Below are 14,580 nucleotides of genomic sequence, written 5' to 3' on the forward strand. Positions count from 1 at the left end.
CTTCTTCATGAATGTAATTCATCCACATCTCGTGATCAAGTCAGAAGCAACAGATTCTGGCCTCTCAAATTACAGATTTAAATTTTACAAATTTTTGATTGTCAAAAGTGTCAATAAAAAGCACAGCACACTTTTTCAGTGAGACAATGTGCAAAGCAATGTTTTATTCTCTGTGTACAAGTACAACTTGTTTAAAAGAAATAAAATCTCAACATTTTCTGCTCTTGCCAAAACCAGGAAAACGGATGTCACTCTTGAGGCAGGCATTATCGGTAATGGGCACAAGGACGAAGGGGTACAGTACACTTTTCATCTTTAGACAATTAAAACTACCATCCACACCACACTTTAAAATATCAAACTGGTGCAAACTGCTAGGGGAGGAGTCAGAAATTATCACTCATCAAGTCAGTAGAGAGGTAAAGGAGAAATTAACAATCTGCAACAAGTTTGAAGAACTATGGCCACAGGAAGGTAAAGGAAAACCTTTAACTAGAAGACCACAAATTACACACAAAATCGTTAGAGGTAGGACAAATACTGGATTTCTATCTGGGGTGCTTTTATCTAAATCCAGGGCAACAAACCGAGTGCCGTGGAGAGCTAGTGTACACATTTCATTTCCAACCAGACTGTAGAAAGCAATTTCTAGGTAAGTTCTAAATCACCTGCTGTCGTCTGACTAATTAAAAACATCAACACACTTGGCACTCCGTGGTGCATGGTTGACAACCTTGATCCTGATCATGGCTACTCAAAAGCTTCAAGGAGGACAGAGGGCTCAATGGGGCAACTGATTATATATAGTTGACGCCCCATTCAGTGGCTTCAGGCACTGACAAAAAGAATGAAAAAGCTCAGAAACCATACTCCTCAGTTAGGTAAAAACGAAAGTCATAGTCATCATCGTCGTCTTCGTCGCCAAGAAAGGTCATGGCTATGAAAAAATTAAGCAGATCTACACCATCGTAGTCGTCTTCATCTTCTGTAGGATACTGGGAGCAGGAAACAAAATGTATGAGAGAAGTAAACACACCAACAGGGTCTCGTGCACAGCTGGAGTCATGAGAACTTAAAAGCACACTTCAGGGTTAAAGCATATTTACCGGGAATGATCTGCTACGTGTGGGTTTATCATGGCGATAAAGGCACTCCGTTTTGAAGGGACAACATCTGTATCGTGCGTAGTAACTGCAGCTTTTCTTACTGTAACCATAAGAGATGAGACAGAACAGGAAGGACTCTTCAGACACATTGTCAACAAATCACAAAACATTGGCTTTGGATTCAAAGCAGTTATGAATGTATCTTTAACACTAAAAAGGCAAAACTACATGGAGAGAAGAGAGAGAAAAAAGTAACCACATCTCTACTCTTTATAATGACATAAAATCCAGTCAGTCAATTGTGTTACATCTTATTAGTATTATTTACAGTAAAGTTACACTGCACTACTTTAACCTACAACACTTCTATAGTTGCAGTAGCAGCAGGTGAGCTACAGCTCAGGTACATTCAGATCACTGGGTTAATCTGGACACTTAAAAAAGGTAGGATTGATCATATGTAGCAGGCTTATTAGAATTTGTCTTCATTGGCCAAGTTATCGTCACAGTAAAATACTGTCATCCCATTTGTTTAATACAAGTTTTACATTTTTCAAATTGCGGATCAAGCTCTCCATTTGCAAACCTCTGACCTGCTCTATACAGTAAATGTTAAAGCCAGATATTTATGGTCACATCAACTTTTAGATCATTTTTATTTTTGACTTATATTGGTAGCAGTGATTAGTCTGGATGTGGCCCATTGTTATGCTTTTCAATTGCAGCTAAGTGTCAGTCAACTTGATTAACAACAGTATGTCAAACAAAAGAATCACTTCAACACTGGAATTTAAAAAAACAAAAAAAAACAAAAAACTGCTCAGGCAGAATGAAAAATCCTTTCATCTGCACATTAGGTTTAAGAACAGTCATGTTAGACCTGAAACCCTGGAGTGGGCATTGGCAGCTCTTCATAAATCCATCACTGAGTTTGAGCATAAAATCTGGAAAATTCTTGGCGACTTCAAACGAGTGATTTACTAAAATCAGATTGCACCATTAAAACTTGAGAATCATATTAGCTAGTAAAGACTATGTTGACAGGACATGTTGAAACATTGCCCAATTAAGAACAATGAACTTTGTAAATAGGAAGTCACTGCAGTCTCACAGGCTAGCATAAATTCCAAAAATGATAATTTGAGGCTGAACAGATATACTTTATAAAGTGTAGGCATCACTTCCTGCCCCATTTAGGTCTGCATACATGGAGAAATATGCTTGTGTCAGAGTCTGCAATGGTAATACAGTTTAAAATGACTGGGAAAATATCCAATTATGCTCCACTTACATTAGAACTAGGCTGAGGTTGAACTTATAAACTGCTGATGCAACCGGCTCCTGCTGTAGTGATTAGTGCTGCTATCAAAACGGAATCTCTTGCCATACCTGCATTTCTCTTTGAAGGCAGCAATTACACTTTCCTTTGCTTGTCCTTCAACCCAGAATTTGTTCGGCACATAAAAGGGAGACCTCACTCTGCACTGTGGGCAGGTCCTGAGGAATAATCAAACAGCGACATCATGCCAGATCTTTTATGTTATGTCGTCAGCTGCAGTTAAATAGTCAGATCTGGTGAAACCTACTTTACCACGTCCAGCCCGAGGTCTTTTGTTTTCCTCCAGGTCATGATGCATTGTAAACAGAAGGAGTGATTGCAGTTTGGCAAGATACCAAAAACATGGTTTCTTGGATCCGTCTTTTCATACACCTTATCCATGCAGATCCCACAGCTCACATTTTTACTCTGGAGGAGGGCCTCCATTTCCTCTACATTCCCCTGGGCACTAGAGGCCGCAGCCGCAGCCCCATCCTCTGTTGTCTCAGCTGACGATGTCTGCTGAACACAAAAGCCTTGCAATCAGCAAAAGCCTCCAGGGTTTCATCTAGTGGAATTCACCATCAAGCCCTGTAGAATGATCACACTTAACACAGCGAATTAGAGTCTAACCTGTTCGTTTCTTCGACCACATGCACCTGCTTGAGCAATGACTGAGCTTTGAGAAGCAGTCAGAGGAGAGTCAGTATCTGCAAAGAAAAAAAAATAAAAAATAAAAAAATGCAGTTAAAAAGTTAAGTATGGAGAAATTCTGACCAAAACCAGTTTCACCCATGAAAATTTTCCAAGTACCATCTGATCGTTCTTCAGTAACATCTGAAACCAGGCGCCCAGTGTTGTGTTGAGCATCTGATAGATCAACCACCGTCTCTGATCTGCTGCATTCCTGCCTGGACATCACCTCAGCCTGCAGAAGAGCAGGCTCTGACCCTCTTCTGTCAGGTGGAGCGCGAGCCACCCTGGAGGAGGAGACGTTAGGCACCGAACCTCTTCTACCTGTAAGAGCTGCAGCAGCTTCAGGCTGAAGGACATGGAGATACCTAGTAGTGGAAAATAAAGCATGAGCCAAATAAATGTGTTTGCATATCATCCTAATACGCACACACACACGCTTACCTGCAGCGTTCACCATACCAGCATCCACCTTTCTGAAAGTACCGACATATTTGGGATGACGGTATAACTGGCCATTCGTGTCGATAATTACACCTCGGACCAAATCTGCAAGAGCCATTTATGAAATGCCTGTAATGAAAAGGGAACAGTAAATTTCAACCAATATGATGCTAGAAGTAGAACTGGTTCATGTCCCTTAGGGCAACTCTGAATCAAGTAACAAGTCTTCAAAATGCAAGTCTTTCAGATCTCTGAATGGTAACTAGCCCTTTTTTAAAAGTAAAAGTACTAAGGAAACATCATTTTAATTACAGACTAATCTGTCAATTTTTTAGATTTAAAATTAAATCATCAGTTAATGAAACAAAATAAATGCCCCGTCTTGTAGCTTGCAAAACACAGCATTTGAAGTCCTCCTTCATATACATAAGATAGGGTACATTTTATGCAAGTCCAGCCTAACACTAGTTCATGTACACCACCACCATCATCATAATAATGCCTGGATTTCAACAAAGGTCAAAACTTGAGACATCGTTTGAAGTCATATCAAGTCAAGGCAAACCTTCAGAGGCATCTACAGAACAATTACAGTTGTGCTCGTAAGTTTATATACCCTGGCAGAAATTGTGAAATATTGGCCACTTTTTGGGAAACATAACTGATCATGCAGAAAACTCTTATCTTTTTATTTAGGGATAGATGACATCATTTATTAGCACATAAATTGTGTTTGCCCTTTCTAAATCATAATAACTGAAACCACCCAAATGACCCTGATCAAAAGTTTACATACCCTTGAATGTTTGGCCTGATAATATACAAGTTGACAAACACAGGTTTAAATGGCTGTCAAGGGTAAGTTTCCACACCTGTGACCTGTTTGCTTGTAATTAGTGTCCGTGTAGAAACAGTCAATGAGTTTCTTAGCTTTTGAGAGACCCCTGCACATTTCATCCAGGGCTGCACTGACTTTGCTGGATACTGAGCCATGGGGAAAGCAAAAAAACTGTCAGAGAACCTGCGAGAAAAGGTAGTTGAGCTTTATAAAAATCTGAAAAGGCATTTAGAGAGATATCCAAAGACTTGAGCATGTCAATCAGTAGTGTTCAAACTCTGATAAAGAAGTGGAAAATAAGGGGGTTCTTTTGATACCAAGCCACGGTCAGGTAAACTAACAAAGATTTCAGACACAACTATCACGTTGTTCAGGATGCAAAGGAAAAATCCCACAACTTCAGCTGACATACATGCTTCTCTGCAAAACACCGGCGTGGCTGTTTCAAGATGCACAACAGGGAGGTACTTGAAGAAAATGGGCCGCACCGTCGAGTTGCCAGAAGAAAACCGTTACTAATAAAAAGCCACAAAACAGCCTGCTTACAATATGCCAAACAGCATCTAGACAAGCCGCAAAACTTCTGGAACAAAGTCATTAGGAGTGATGAGACCAAAACTTAACTTTACGGTCACAACCATGAACGCTATGTTTGGAGGAGTCAACCAGGCCTATGACGAAAAGTACACCATCCCTACTGTGAAGCATGGAGGTGGATCTCTGATGTTTTGTTTTTGTTGGGGGGTACACATCTTAAATTCTGCCAGGGTATGTAAACTTACGAGCATAACTGTAATTAGAGCAAAGAACAATTAAATTTAAAAAATGCTCCTGTAAACGACAGGGGAGGTTAAACGAACTGTTAACCCGGCCGTTTGAAAAACAACAATGGAAATGGACATAATATATATACGAATGGATGGCAACAATATCTTGCAGTAACTATTTTCTAATGCAGTGGTTGTTTTATCCTGAAGAATAAGCGCTAAATAAAAAAAATACCATACAGACATGAGCTCCTCAACTGCGCGTGTTTAGGTGCAGTCGGAAATCAAGGCTTCCAACTGCTGCCAAAACGAGTTAGCTATGTCTATGCTCCACTTTGAACGCAATAACTAACTCAACACAGGTCAGAGGGCGTGTCACCACCAAAATCTGACTTTTCGCCAACATTTCACCACTCCTTGCTGGATACACACCCACCCGTTCATTCACACGGCTCTCCACGCTTCTCTTAAAGGTTTAACAGCCACTTAAAGATCGACTTTTCCTGGTGTTATTTCGCCTGCCTGAAATCTGAACAACCGCATTCGAATGCAGCACAGCTACAATTCAAAGTAGTGCGAGCTGAACAAACACAACTGTTAGCGACGTTATCTTATCTGTTGTTCTTCTACTTTTTGTCCACCTTGGCGGCTTTAAATACGACAAACTGCCGCTTACCACTTACCTACAGACACCTCCACTACGGCCCGAGTCCATCCTCCATGTGTTTTGAGCATTCCGCCAAGCACCCGCCATCCCACCGTCTAAATAGTTAACAGCCGGTTGCTTTTACCAATTAACTTAGCAACGAACCAATAGAAACGTGACGTTGACGTTTGTACGTAACGGTTCCTAAATTCCCTTATATCCATCAATGAGTCTGAACTCTCCCCCAAGTTTAATAAGTGAGCACACCAAAGGGTACTTTAACATGTGGGGAGGGAGTTGGTAACCTAAACATATTGTCTACCTCATTAATAAAATAGGAGAAAATCACTGTTTCTATTAAAGTGAGATGTAACTAAACTAGACCTGCAGATAGGTTACATGTGACTATAAGAACGAAATGTCAAGTTTTCATGTGTTTTTGTGAACAAATGTGTCAATCCATCACTTACAAAGGCATAGAGGTAGCTTACATCGACTTTTTTTTGGTGTACTTTCTCGTTTTATCCCTCCACATCAGCCAATAAAATCAAATTTTGCAATACGTATCAAAAGCAGGATTAAGGCCAAAAAAAATAGTCATAAAAAATTGTCAGAGATTAGATGAGACAGTGGAATAATGTCACAGATCATACATTAGAGGTAGATAGGGATCAAGACAGAATAAGAGCACAAGAGGAGACGTCTGAGGGTGGAGTCAGTGAGCACCACTGCTGACATACTGAAGTCCATTCGGAATAAGTACAGTGAAAAAAGAAGTCCTACAGAATATGGAAAAAAAAACAAAACAAAACAAAATAAACTTGTGAACCGTGGCTACAGTGTTGTAAGGCTGTTACACTTTGTGCCTCTCCTAACAAGACAAATCAGACTGCACACAGACAGCGTAGTAATCTAGGGCTGTGGTTATATCTAGGGTGAATACAGAAACAATTTATCATACCAGATGCTGGATGTTGATTGCTTTCTAATCATCAATTTTCAATCAATTTTGCCAATATGATATCATGGTACAGTATGCTGGTTTAAGGTAGATCCTTCTAAGGCGTTCAATCCAAGTTCCTCATTAAGGAAAAATTTGTTGGTATGCTCAATGATATATTTGGTACAATCTAAACTAAATAGGCAGGCATGTAATATGAAAGAAAACATATACGTAATACATAAAACAAGATAGTAATTCATGTTTTGCCCTTACAAGTATGATCAACAATTACAAATAATTAGTAACATAATTACAAAGAAAAAACTAAGAAAAACCTTAAAATGGCAAGTTCATAATAATTTGCAGATTAAAAAAAAAAGAAAAAACATGCTGTCCCTTGTACTTCAATGGGTCATGCGTTAATAGTGTCAGCTTCAGAAACTTAATCTATGCAGCATAGTCCATTAGTTACCACTTGGGTAGATGGCTTTAAGACAGGACCTAAATAACTTGGATCTCCACATTTATTGCAAAATGGAAATGGTATTGCACAGACAGCTGCATTGAGAGAGCTCTACACTGCTGGAGCCAGCCCAGTTTGTGTTCTATAAACCAAATGGCAAAGAAAGCGGTCATTGATGATGATTATGATGATGATGATGATGATGATTATAAAGATGTAAACAAAACCCAATTTGTGCATCTTCAGCTTCACCCAAAGTCCGAGAACAATCACTCTACCAAAGACATTGGCATCATAAGAAACTCTTGCAAAGTACAAACTGACAGCTCAACTCAACTATGCCATTGGTGTGAGAACATGAAATGCTTTCCCTTTACAGCAAGACACAGGCGAGGTGAGTGAGGAGAAGCTCTCTCTAGATGCTGCTCTGGGGTCAGCTTTGCTATTAGGATGAAATAGGAGCAGCCTTGGTGAGAAAACATATCATTCTCTCTGTTAAGTGACCGTTGTGGGAAACTAGGACTTGCAGCAAATGATTCCAGATGCTCATCTCTTTCTCTCTCTCTCTCTCTCACACACACACACACACACACACACACACACACACACACACACACACACACACACACACACACACACACACACACACACACACACACACACACACACGCGCGCGCACACACACACACACAATTACTGTGCTGAAGGTAATGCTGACATTGTGAAGACTTTGCTGATTGTGTTAGCCCTACCACTTGACTCTGCCTCATCTGCACATGTTAAAATCCATGCCCAAACGTGGAACAGTGCTTGTACTGAATGCAGTGTATTATAATAAACGTAAATTAAGTCTGTAACAGTATTGCTAAGAGCAGTCTGTGCTGAAGAACACTAATACATGTCTTTGTAGATCTCCTGTAGTAGAGGGTGGAGCGAGGTCTCAGACTCAGTCTTTTTAATCTTTTGGACAAGCTGAGCGTTCTCAGTAACCAGCTGACGGAGGTCGGCCATCTTCTGCAGCAGCTTTGGGAAGAGGTAGACAGAGTCAGAGTGGTTTGCTTGGAGGTGGAGGTCCAGGGCCTGGAGGATGTTGTCCTGACTCTGCTCCACCTGCTTCACGTTCATTAGCCCGGGACGATCTGGGAGAGCAAGATGGGAGCAAAGGACAGCTCATGATGAGTCACAATTTAAATAAGCAAACAGACAAGTTGAATTTAAGATTTTTAAAGACATTTTTAATACCACATAGGGAGAAATTTAATACTCGCTTCATGATCATACTGACCAACGTATTAAAGAATGGTGGAAAACCAGAAGGGACGATATGGTGATAAGTGAGGACAATAAGTGACAAACCACTTTTTTCACTACTTACTAGCAGTATAGAAGAATAATTGTTAATTATATAATTAATTGAATTAATGCACCTGGAAGCGTCATAAGCAGCACAAAATGCATAGAGTGTTAAACCAAAAAAAAGAAAGAGGATGAATTCATTTGAGTTCATGTTTTTGCCCAATACAAGACAAAGAGCTTCCTCGCAGTAGCACTGCTACTACTTTTGTTACAGCCAGCAGCCGTGACAGTTGTTGCCACAGGCCTGATGGGTCTGATTAGAATCCCACAAAAAATGACTGAATAGCTTCCTATGTCATAATCATCCCACTTAATTTATACGAGTGCAACGTGTTCTGACAGGCTGTAATCAGATACAAAAACATTTTTAAAACTAACATTACCGCCTATGACAGGCAAGAGGTTATTGTAAATAAAATATAAGACTTTTCAATATCGATTAAGGCCTTTTTTTGAGGGAACTAAATTCTGAAAAACTTTTCAAGACCTGGAGATATCCTGAACATAACACGCATCATCATACTAAACAAGAAAACCCTGTTCTCACCTCCACAGAGAATTATGGCAGCAACAAACAGGGCCAGGTCGCTGTCATCCAGCTCCAGAGCATTAAACTTGACAGCAAACTCAAACTTGGGCTCCATGATCTCACTGAAGGGCTTTCTTAAACTGCGCAGGAACTCCCTAGTAACAAAGCCTTTCCCATTGGCCACCAAGAGTCCATCTTTGTTCATGAGAGATGGCAGCATGGCAAAAATAGCCTCGTGCACACCATATTTCAGCAAAGTAACCTGCAGAAAGCACAAGGACAATTGTACATTAGCATCTTCCTAAACAGCCACATACAAATGAAGTTACTGTACAGCACACTGAGGAGACGGTGACTCACCTGGTCATTAAGGAAGAGGTCTACAAACCCTGGAATGCACTTGGCAAACTCGGTGAGCTCTCGCACGGTCTCCACCGTAGTGCACTGGCAGCGGTAGAACACATGGACCCCGATCTCCTTGGTCAGGGGCGCACCTGGAAGTAACTGGCTCCACACCAAACCACTTTCTGCTTTCCAGAGTGTGTCTACATCGTAGATCACAAATGGCTAAAAGGGGGACAAAACAATACAGTTCTCTTGAACAAATATCTGTAACTGCGAAGACTTAGAACCAGAGTTGTTGCATTCTGAAGGGTGAGGTACACAGAATTATCACAGTGTTAGAATGGAGTATATATTAACGGGGACTTTTAAGTTAGACTGACTAAAACAATCATGTATGATGTATTACTTTAGAGTGAGAGAGTGAGAATGTACCGAGGTGCTGCTGGTTTTGCCCGACAGGATGCTGCGGGCCCTCTTCTTGGTCATACTGAGGTTCTTCAGGTAGGCTGTGTTCACTTGTTTGGCCAAGGTCTTCAGGTCAGAGCCTCCTGGTTTGCCAAGGTTCAGCTCCTCTGCAAGGAGGCCTGCCACCAGCTTCTTCCTCTCCGCCTCAGGCATACGTCCATATCGGATCGCTAGGCAAACATACAGACACATGCTGGTTTTATTTTGAGTGGATGTTCCAGGAGTAGCTTGCTTTTGTGAATCTTGATGTTCATTAAATTCTTGAAACTCAAGAACTAACCGTCAACTAACAGTGTGCAACAACATGTGCTATGCCTGAAAATCTGTGTTACCTTTCACCTTCCAGCACCAAATTATGCAAAGGAGATTAGAAAGGATTTGAAATAAATGAGCAGATTTGTTACTCACTTCAGGTTTGATAAAACTCTTCTAAGCCCAACCCGTGTCAGTTCATCACTTTTTCATTCAAGTCTTAGATTTGTAAAAAAAAAAAAAAAAAAAAAGAAAGAAAAGAAAAAAAAAGAAAAAAGAAAAAGCTTTCATCTTGTTCTTTCTTTCTTTCTTTATTCTTTCTCTCTCACCATCATGGGACATTCCCAAAGACAGGCACTTCTGGAAGCGACAGTATTGGCACTTGTTACGATTCTTCTTCTGAATCTTGCAGGAACGCTCGCAGCGCTCATATTCCAGTTTCATGCGCACGGTTCGCCGGAAAAAGCCCTGAGTAAGAAACAGCACAACCAGTTCAGCAACTCATATTGCAATGTACAAAACTACTGGTATCACCCTTTATAGTCTTACTAAGCCGTTCTGATGTAATACACAAACTGTGTTACCTTGCAACCTTCACAGGCATGCACGCCATAGTGGAAGCCCGAGGCCTTGTCCCCGCAGACCTTACACTCCACGCTGATCCCAGACCCTGCACTGTCTTCGCGGCCAAGACGCAGCTGCTCTGACAACGAAGGCGACGAGGTATGGGACAGGTCTGCATAAAAATAATTCATGAAGATGAAGGCTCAAGAATGATCTGCCATCTAAATGTCATGTTCCAGTTCAAGTCATTAAAACGTCTTACCTGTGTAGCTGGACGCTGCACTGCTGTTTTGCTTACTGTGATTGTTCTCCTCCTTATCCAGACCCTCTTTCTCTCTCTTCTTCTTCTGGTCCCCTTTCAGGCCTTTAGAGACAGGCAACACCTCCTTCTCGTCCCTGTCCTCCTCATCTTCACTTTCCCTAGCCTTCAACTCTTGCAGGTCTGTCAGCTCTGACACACTCGTCCCCCCACAGCTGTCCGAACCCCCGGACTCTCCCTCCGGTGACGTCCACCTGACATCAGCGGTGTCCTGGGGGGATTTGGGCTCACAGTAGCCGTTCACCCCGTCGTGCTTCTTTGTAGCAGTTTGCTGAAACCCTTCCATGGTTCCTGTTGAAGCTGACTCAGCGGTGCCCCTCCTGTCACGTTGCCATCATAGCTCCACTATTGAAGAACAGATTTTTTTTTTTTTTTTAACAAGCAATATTTAATTAAGAATGTGTACTTAACATGGGCATTATATTAAGAACAATGAACACCTCTTAATCACACATCGTCTACCTTGTTATTAAAACCAGCATGTGAGTGGTTAACAACCCGATTCCAGTGACCTGTCTCCAGCCAAACTGAGCATGAAGCTTGTCATAACACGTTGCAGAGCCAAAATGCTTCCCTGTTTTTTATGTAAGCACAATGGTAAAAAATCATATCTTGTGCAGCTATTTAGTGTCAGGTTTAGTCTATCACTTGTAATTTAAATGAGTACATTTACTAATCTTTGACATTATGTATATTTATGTGTCCTTTCCCAAGTCTGTCCAGTACTACTGGTTGTGTTTGAGGAACCAGCGAATGTCCTTGATGGTAATAAGCTTATGACATGATATACACTTGCAGTAGAGCCATGCTTGGAATTACCCATAAGGCAAGCTGTACAGACAAGCAAGGGCCCCCCACCATTAAGAGCCCTGAACAAGGGCAAACCTGAAACATCTTTTTAATCTGGGTGGTGGATATGAATAACATCCTCTATTATGGTATAATGTGATTTTATATTCTGATGTCAATATATAATCACAATGTAGTACATTTACTGCAATATCAACAGAGAGGTCACTGGCCCGATACAGCAAATGTATAATCATACTTCATTACACAAAATCATATAAAAATCCAATATAGGCAAAAAAGCAGGTCTGTTCATTGATTTGAAAAAAGATTACAAGATAAACTTCACCTGGAAACACTGATTTCATATCAGGCATTCAGGCATCACATTCAAAAAAGTTTCTGGAGAATGTAATTGTTTTAAATAGTCATTTTTTCTCTGTCATGTCTCTCAGGTTTTGTTGTGTTCACGTGATTGTTGTGAATTAACGATTGTGTGACAATTTACTTAATGACAGGTCTCTCTCAACTCATCTTAAGAGACTTCATGGGTAAATAAATCAAACAATTTATAATATATATGTATCACCCACCCAATCTCTAATCAGAATATGTGTCTGTGAGGCTAAAACCAAACTTTAAAACAACAACACAGGCCTGGACAGAAAACAAAGCCACATTCCTACTACAACACAAGATTCCCATCCACACCACTGTATTGGTCTGCCATTAGTGTATCTTTAACATTTCAGCCTGTTCTCCACTATCTTAAAAAGTAAACTTTGCCTCTTTTGCAGCTTGCAGACATCTGTATTATTGTTTGCCTCAGCTCCATGGTAGGGTGCACAGTGTACTTGGTGGGTGCTTTAAGGGGACAGTGTGCATGCACTATGTACACACTGGGCAGTGTTGATCGCCAGTGGAGGCGGTGGGGGAGAGGGCTTTGGGGGTGGGGGTTACATTTTTGCCCCGGGGCCCCCTAGTGGATTAATCCGCCCGTGAATGTAGCCGTGCCCTGACAAACACCCACAGAGACTACTTATTATTAGACATTTATTACTGTTTTCAGAATGAACACTGTCGTTTCAAGATGGCCCAAAGTGGTAAGAAGTCTAAACTGTGTCCTCTCAACATTTCAGGAAAAAGAGAAACCAAAAAAATCCACCTGGAGTTAGGACTGTTAAGACTTGTCATCCAGGAGACAACCTGTCACACTGGTTCTCCTAAATCTCTCCTAACATTACTGTGAATTTTACCAGTCACTACAACTGGACACAAGCATTTGAGAAATTAAGTTAAATGGCTTCCGTCAAACTTTTTTACTGCCAGAGGAAACGATATAAGACGTGTAACTGAGTGGCGTTAGCCTGTCAGTCGGCCGTCGAAGAGTGCGGTACGGCTAGCTAACTCAGCTAGTTAGCTACTAACCTTGGATGTTGACTACCACTAGCTGTTAGCGTGGCTGACCCACATTCCCGTGTGTGCCTTCAATAAACGTTAGCTGGCTCGCCAAGTTAGCTTACCTCTCCCGATAGTGCTGCTGGTTCAGAAGATTTTTACGTTACAGAAAACTGCCAACGGGCTACAACGAGTAAGCAGCGAAAACAGTCCCGAGTCCCGTCCAGGATCGATCGGATCGGCTGTTGACAAGTTGAGTGAAGTCACCAGCAGCAGCAGCAGCAGCAGGAGTGAGCTAGCGGCAGGAGCTAACACCAGACTGCTAACATAAACTTAGACCGATTCAGGCCTTCATGTAGCGGCCGAGCTGACACATCGCTGAGCGCCAGAGAGCAGAAAGACAGTGTGGTCACTTTTTGTCGGCCACCATATCACATGCAGATAAGCATAGTTAACTGATAATCCCTCCCCGACTCTATCCTTGCTGCTAGCTTTACTTTGCTGTGCTTTGCTTTGCTTTGCTTTGCTCCACTGCCCCCTCTCCTCCTCCTCGTCACATGCCAGGACACAGCGCCCCCCCCCCCGACCACAACACACACAAAATTCACAGGAACCTGCACACAGTTCTCTGACTGAGGAGTCAAGGTCTCTTTTATTTTGCCCTGTTGTTTTTCTTGTTTTTTCACATAGTGCAATGACAAGTATTATTGGTATTTTGCTATACATATATATATATATATATTTATATATATAAAATACCAGTATATCGACCTACTGTAAATAACTTTTTACTTACATTAACCCTCAGTATTTTTCTTGTACCACTTTTATTCTTTTTTACTTAAAGTAATAGTCATGTATATACTGTATGTACAGATTACAGATACATTGTATGTTGTGCATTTGTTGTTGCTAAATGCATCTATTTTTCTCCTGCTTGCTTGTACACACTATCCTTTTATTATCTTTTACCTAACTCTATGCATGCATCTATTTTTCAACCACTGGCTTGTGCATCAGTCATTTACTTATCTCTGTTCAGATTTGTTGTCCTTGTGTTTGCTGTATGTCCATGAGTATCTTCCTGAACATTGTTATTGGTACTGTGTGTGAGTACACCAAGAAACCAGTCACATTCTTTGTACGTGCAAATAAACATATTGGGCCAGTAAAGCTGATTCTGATTCTGACGTTCAAGGCCTAAGACTGACACAATAAATATACAGTACAGTGGAGTAGCACAAAAATCTGGCCTTGTATGCAGCCTCAGTGTCTCCCCTTCCCCTTTTTTTTTCACAAGTAAACACCTTCATCTCTACTGGTTATTAATTTATAATATTAATCA

At 41.1% G+C, this 14,580-nt stretch overlaps 2 protein-coding genes across 3 annotated transcripts; both read right to left on the bottom strand.

The window, feature by feature from the left end:
* Positions 1–131: 131 nt before the first annotated feature.
* Positions 132–6,301, bottom strand: mkrn4 (makorin, ring finger protein, 4). 2 transcript variants are annotated; one of them, XM_056385057.1, is made up of 8 exons: positions 5,850–6,301; positions 3,562–3,690; positions 3,238–3,485; positions 3,058–3,134; positions 2,693–2,943; positions 2,496–2,603; positions 1,107–1,206; positions 132–995 (listed from the first exon to the last, which is right to left on the bottom strand). In XM_056385057.1, the coding sequence occupies exons 1-8, from the start codon at positions 5,918–5,920 to the stop codon at positions 858–860; spliced, it is 1,122 nt and encodes a 373-aa protein (XP_056241032.1). In that variant the 5' UTR covers positions 5,921–6,301; the 3' UTR covers positions 132–857. The 2 variants fall into 2 exon arrangements, with proteins under 2 accessions (XP_056241032.1, XP_056241031.1); XM_056385056.1 differs by having other exon boundaries at positions 2,693–2,946.
* Positions 6,302–6,717: 416 nt separating this feature from the next.
* ppardb (peroxisome proliferator-activated receptor delta b) lies at positions 6,718–13,828 on the bottom strand. The gene is made up of 8 exons (XM_056385055.1): positions 13,361–13,828; positions 10,992–11,393; positions 10,750–10,901; positions 10,495–10,633; positions 9,881–10,083; positions 9,464–9,670; positions 9,122–9,365; positions 6,718–8,357 (listed from the first exon to the last, which is right to left on the bottom strand). The coding sequence occupies exons 2-8, from the start codon at positions 11,332–11,334 to the stop codon at positions 8,110–8,112; spliced, it is 1,536 nt and encodes a 511-aa protein (XP_056241030.1). The 5' UTR covers positions 11,335–11,393; positions 13,361–13,828; the 3' UTR covers positions 6,718–8,109.
* Positions 13,829–14,580: the final 752 nt, after the last annotated feature.

This window comes from Seriola aureovittata, chromosome 9 (genome assembly GCF_021018895.1).
Source record: "Seriola aureovittata isolate HTS-2021-v1 ecotype China chromosome 9, ASM2101889v1, whole genome shotgun sequence".
NCBI classification, from domain to species: Eukaryota; Metazoa; Chordata; class Actinopteri; order Carangiformes; family Carangidae; genus Seriola; species Seriola aureovittata.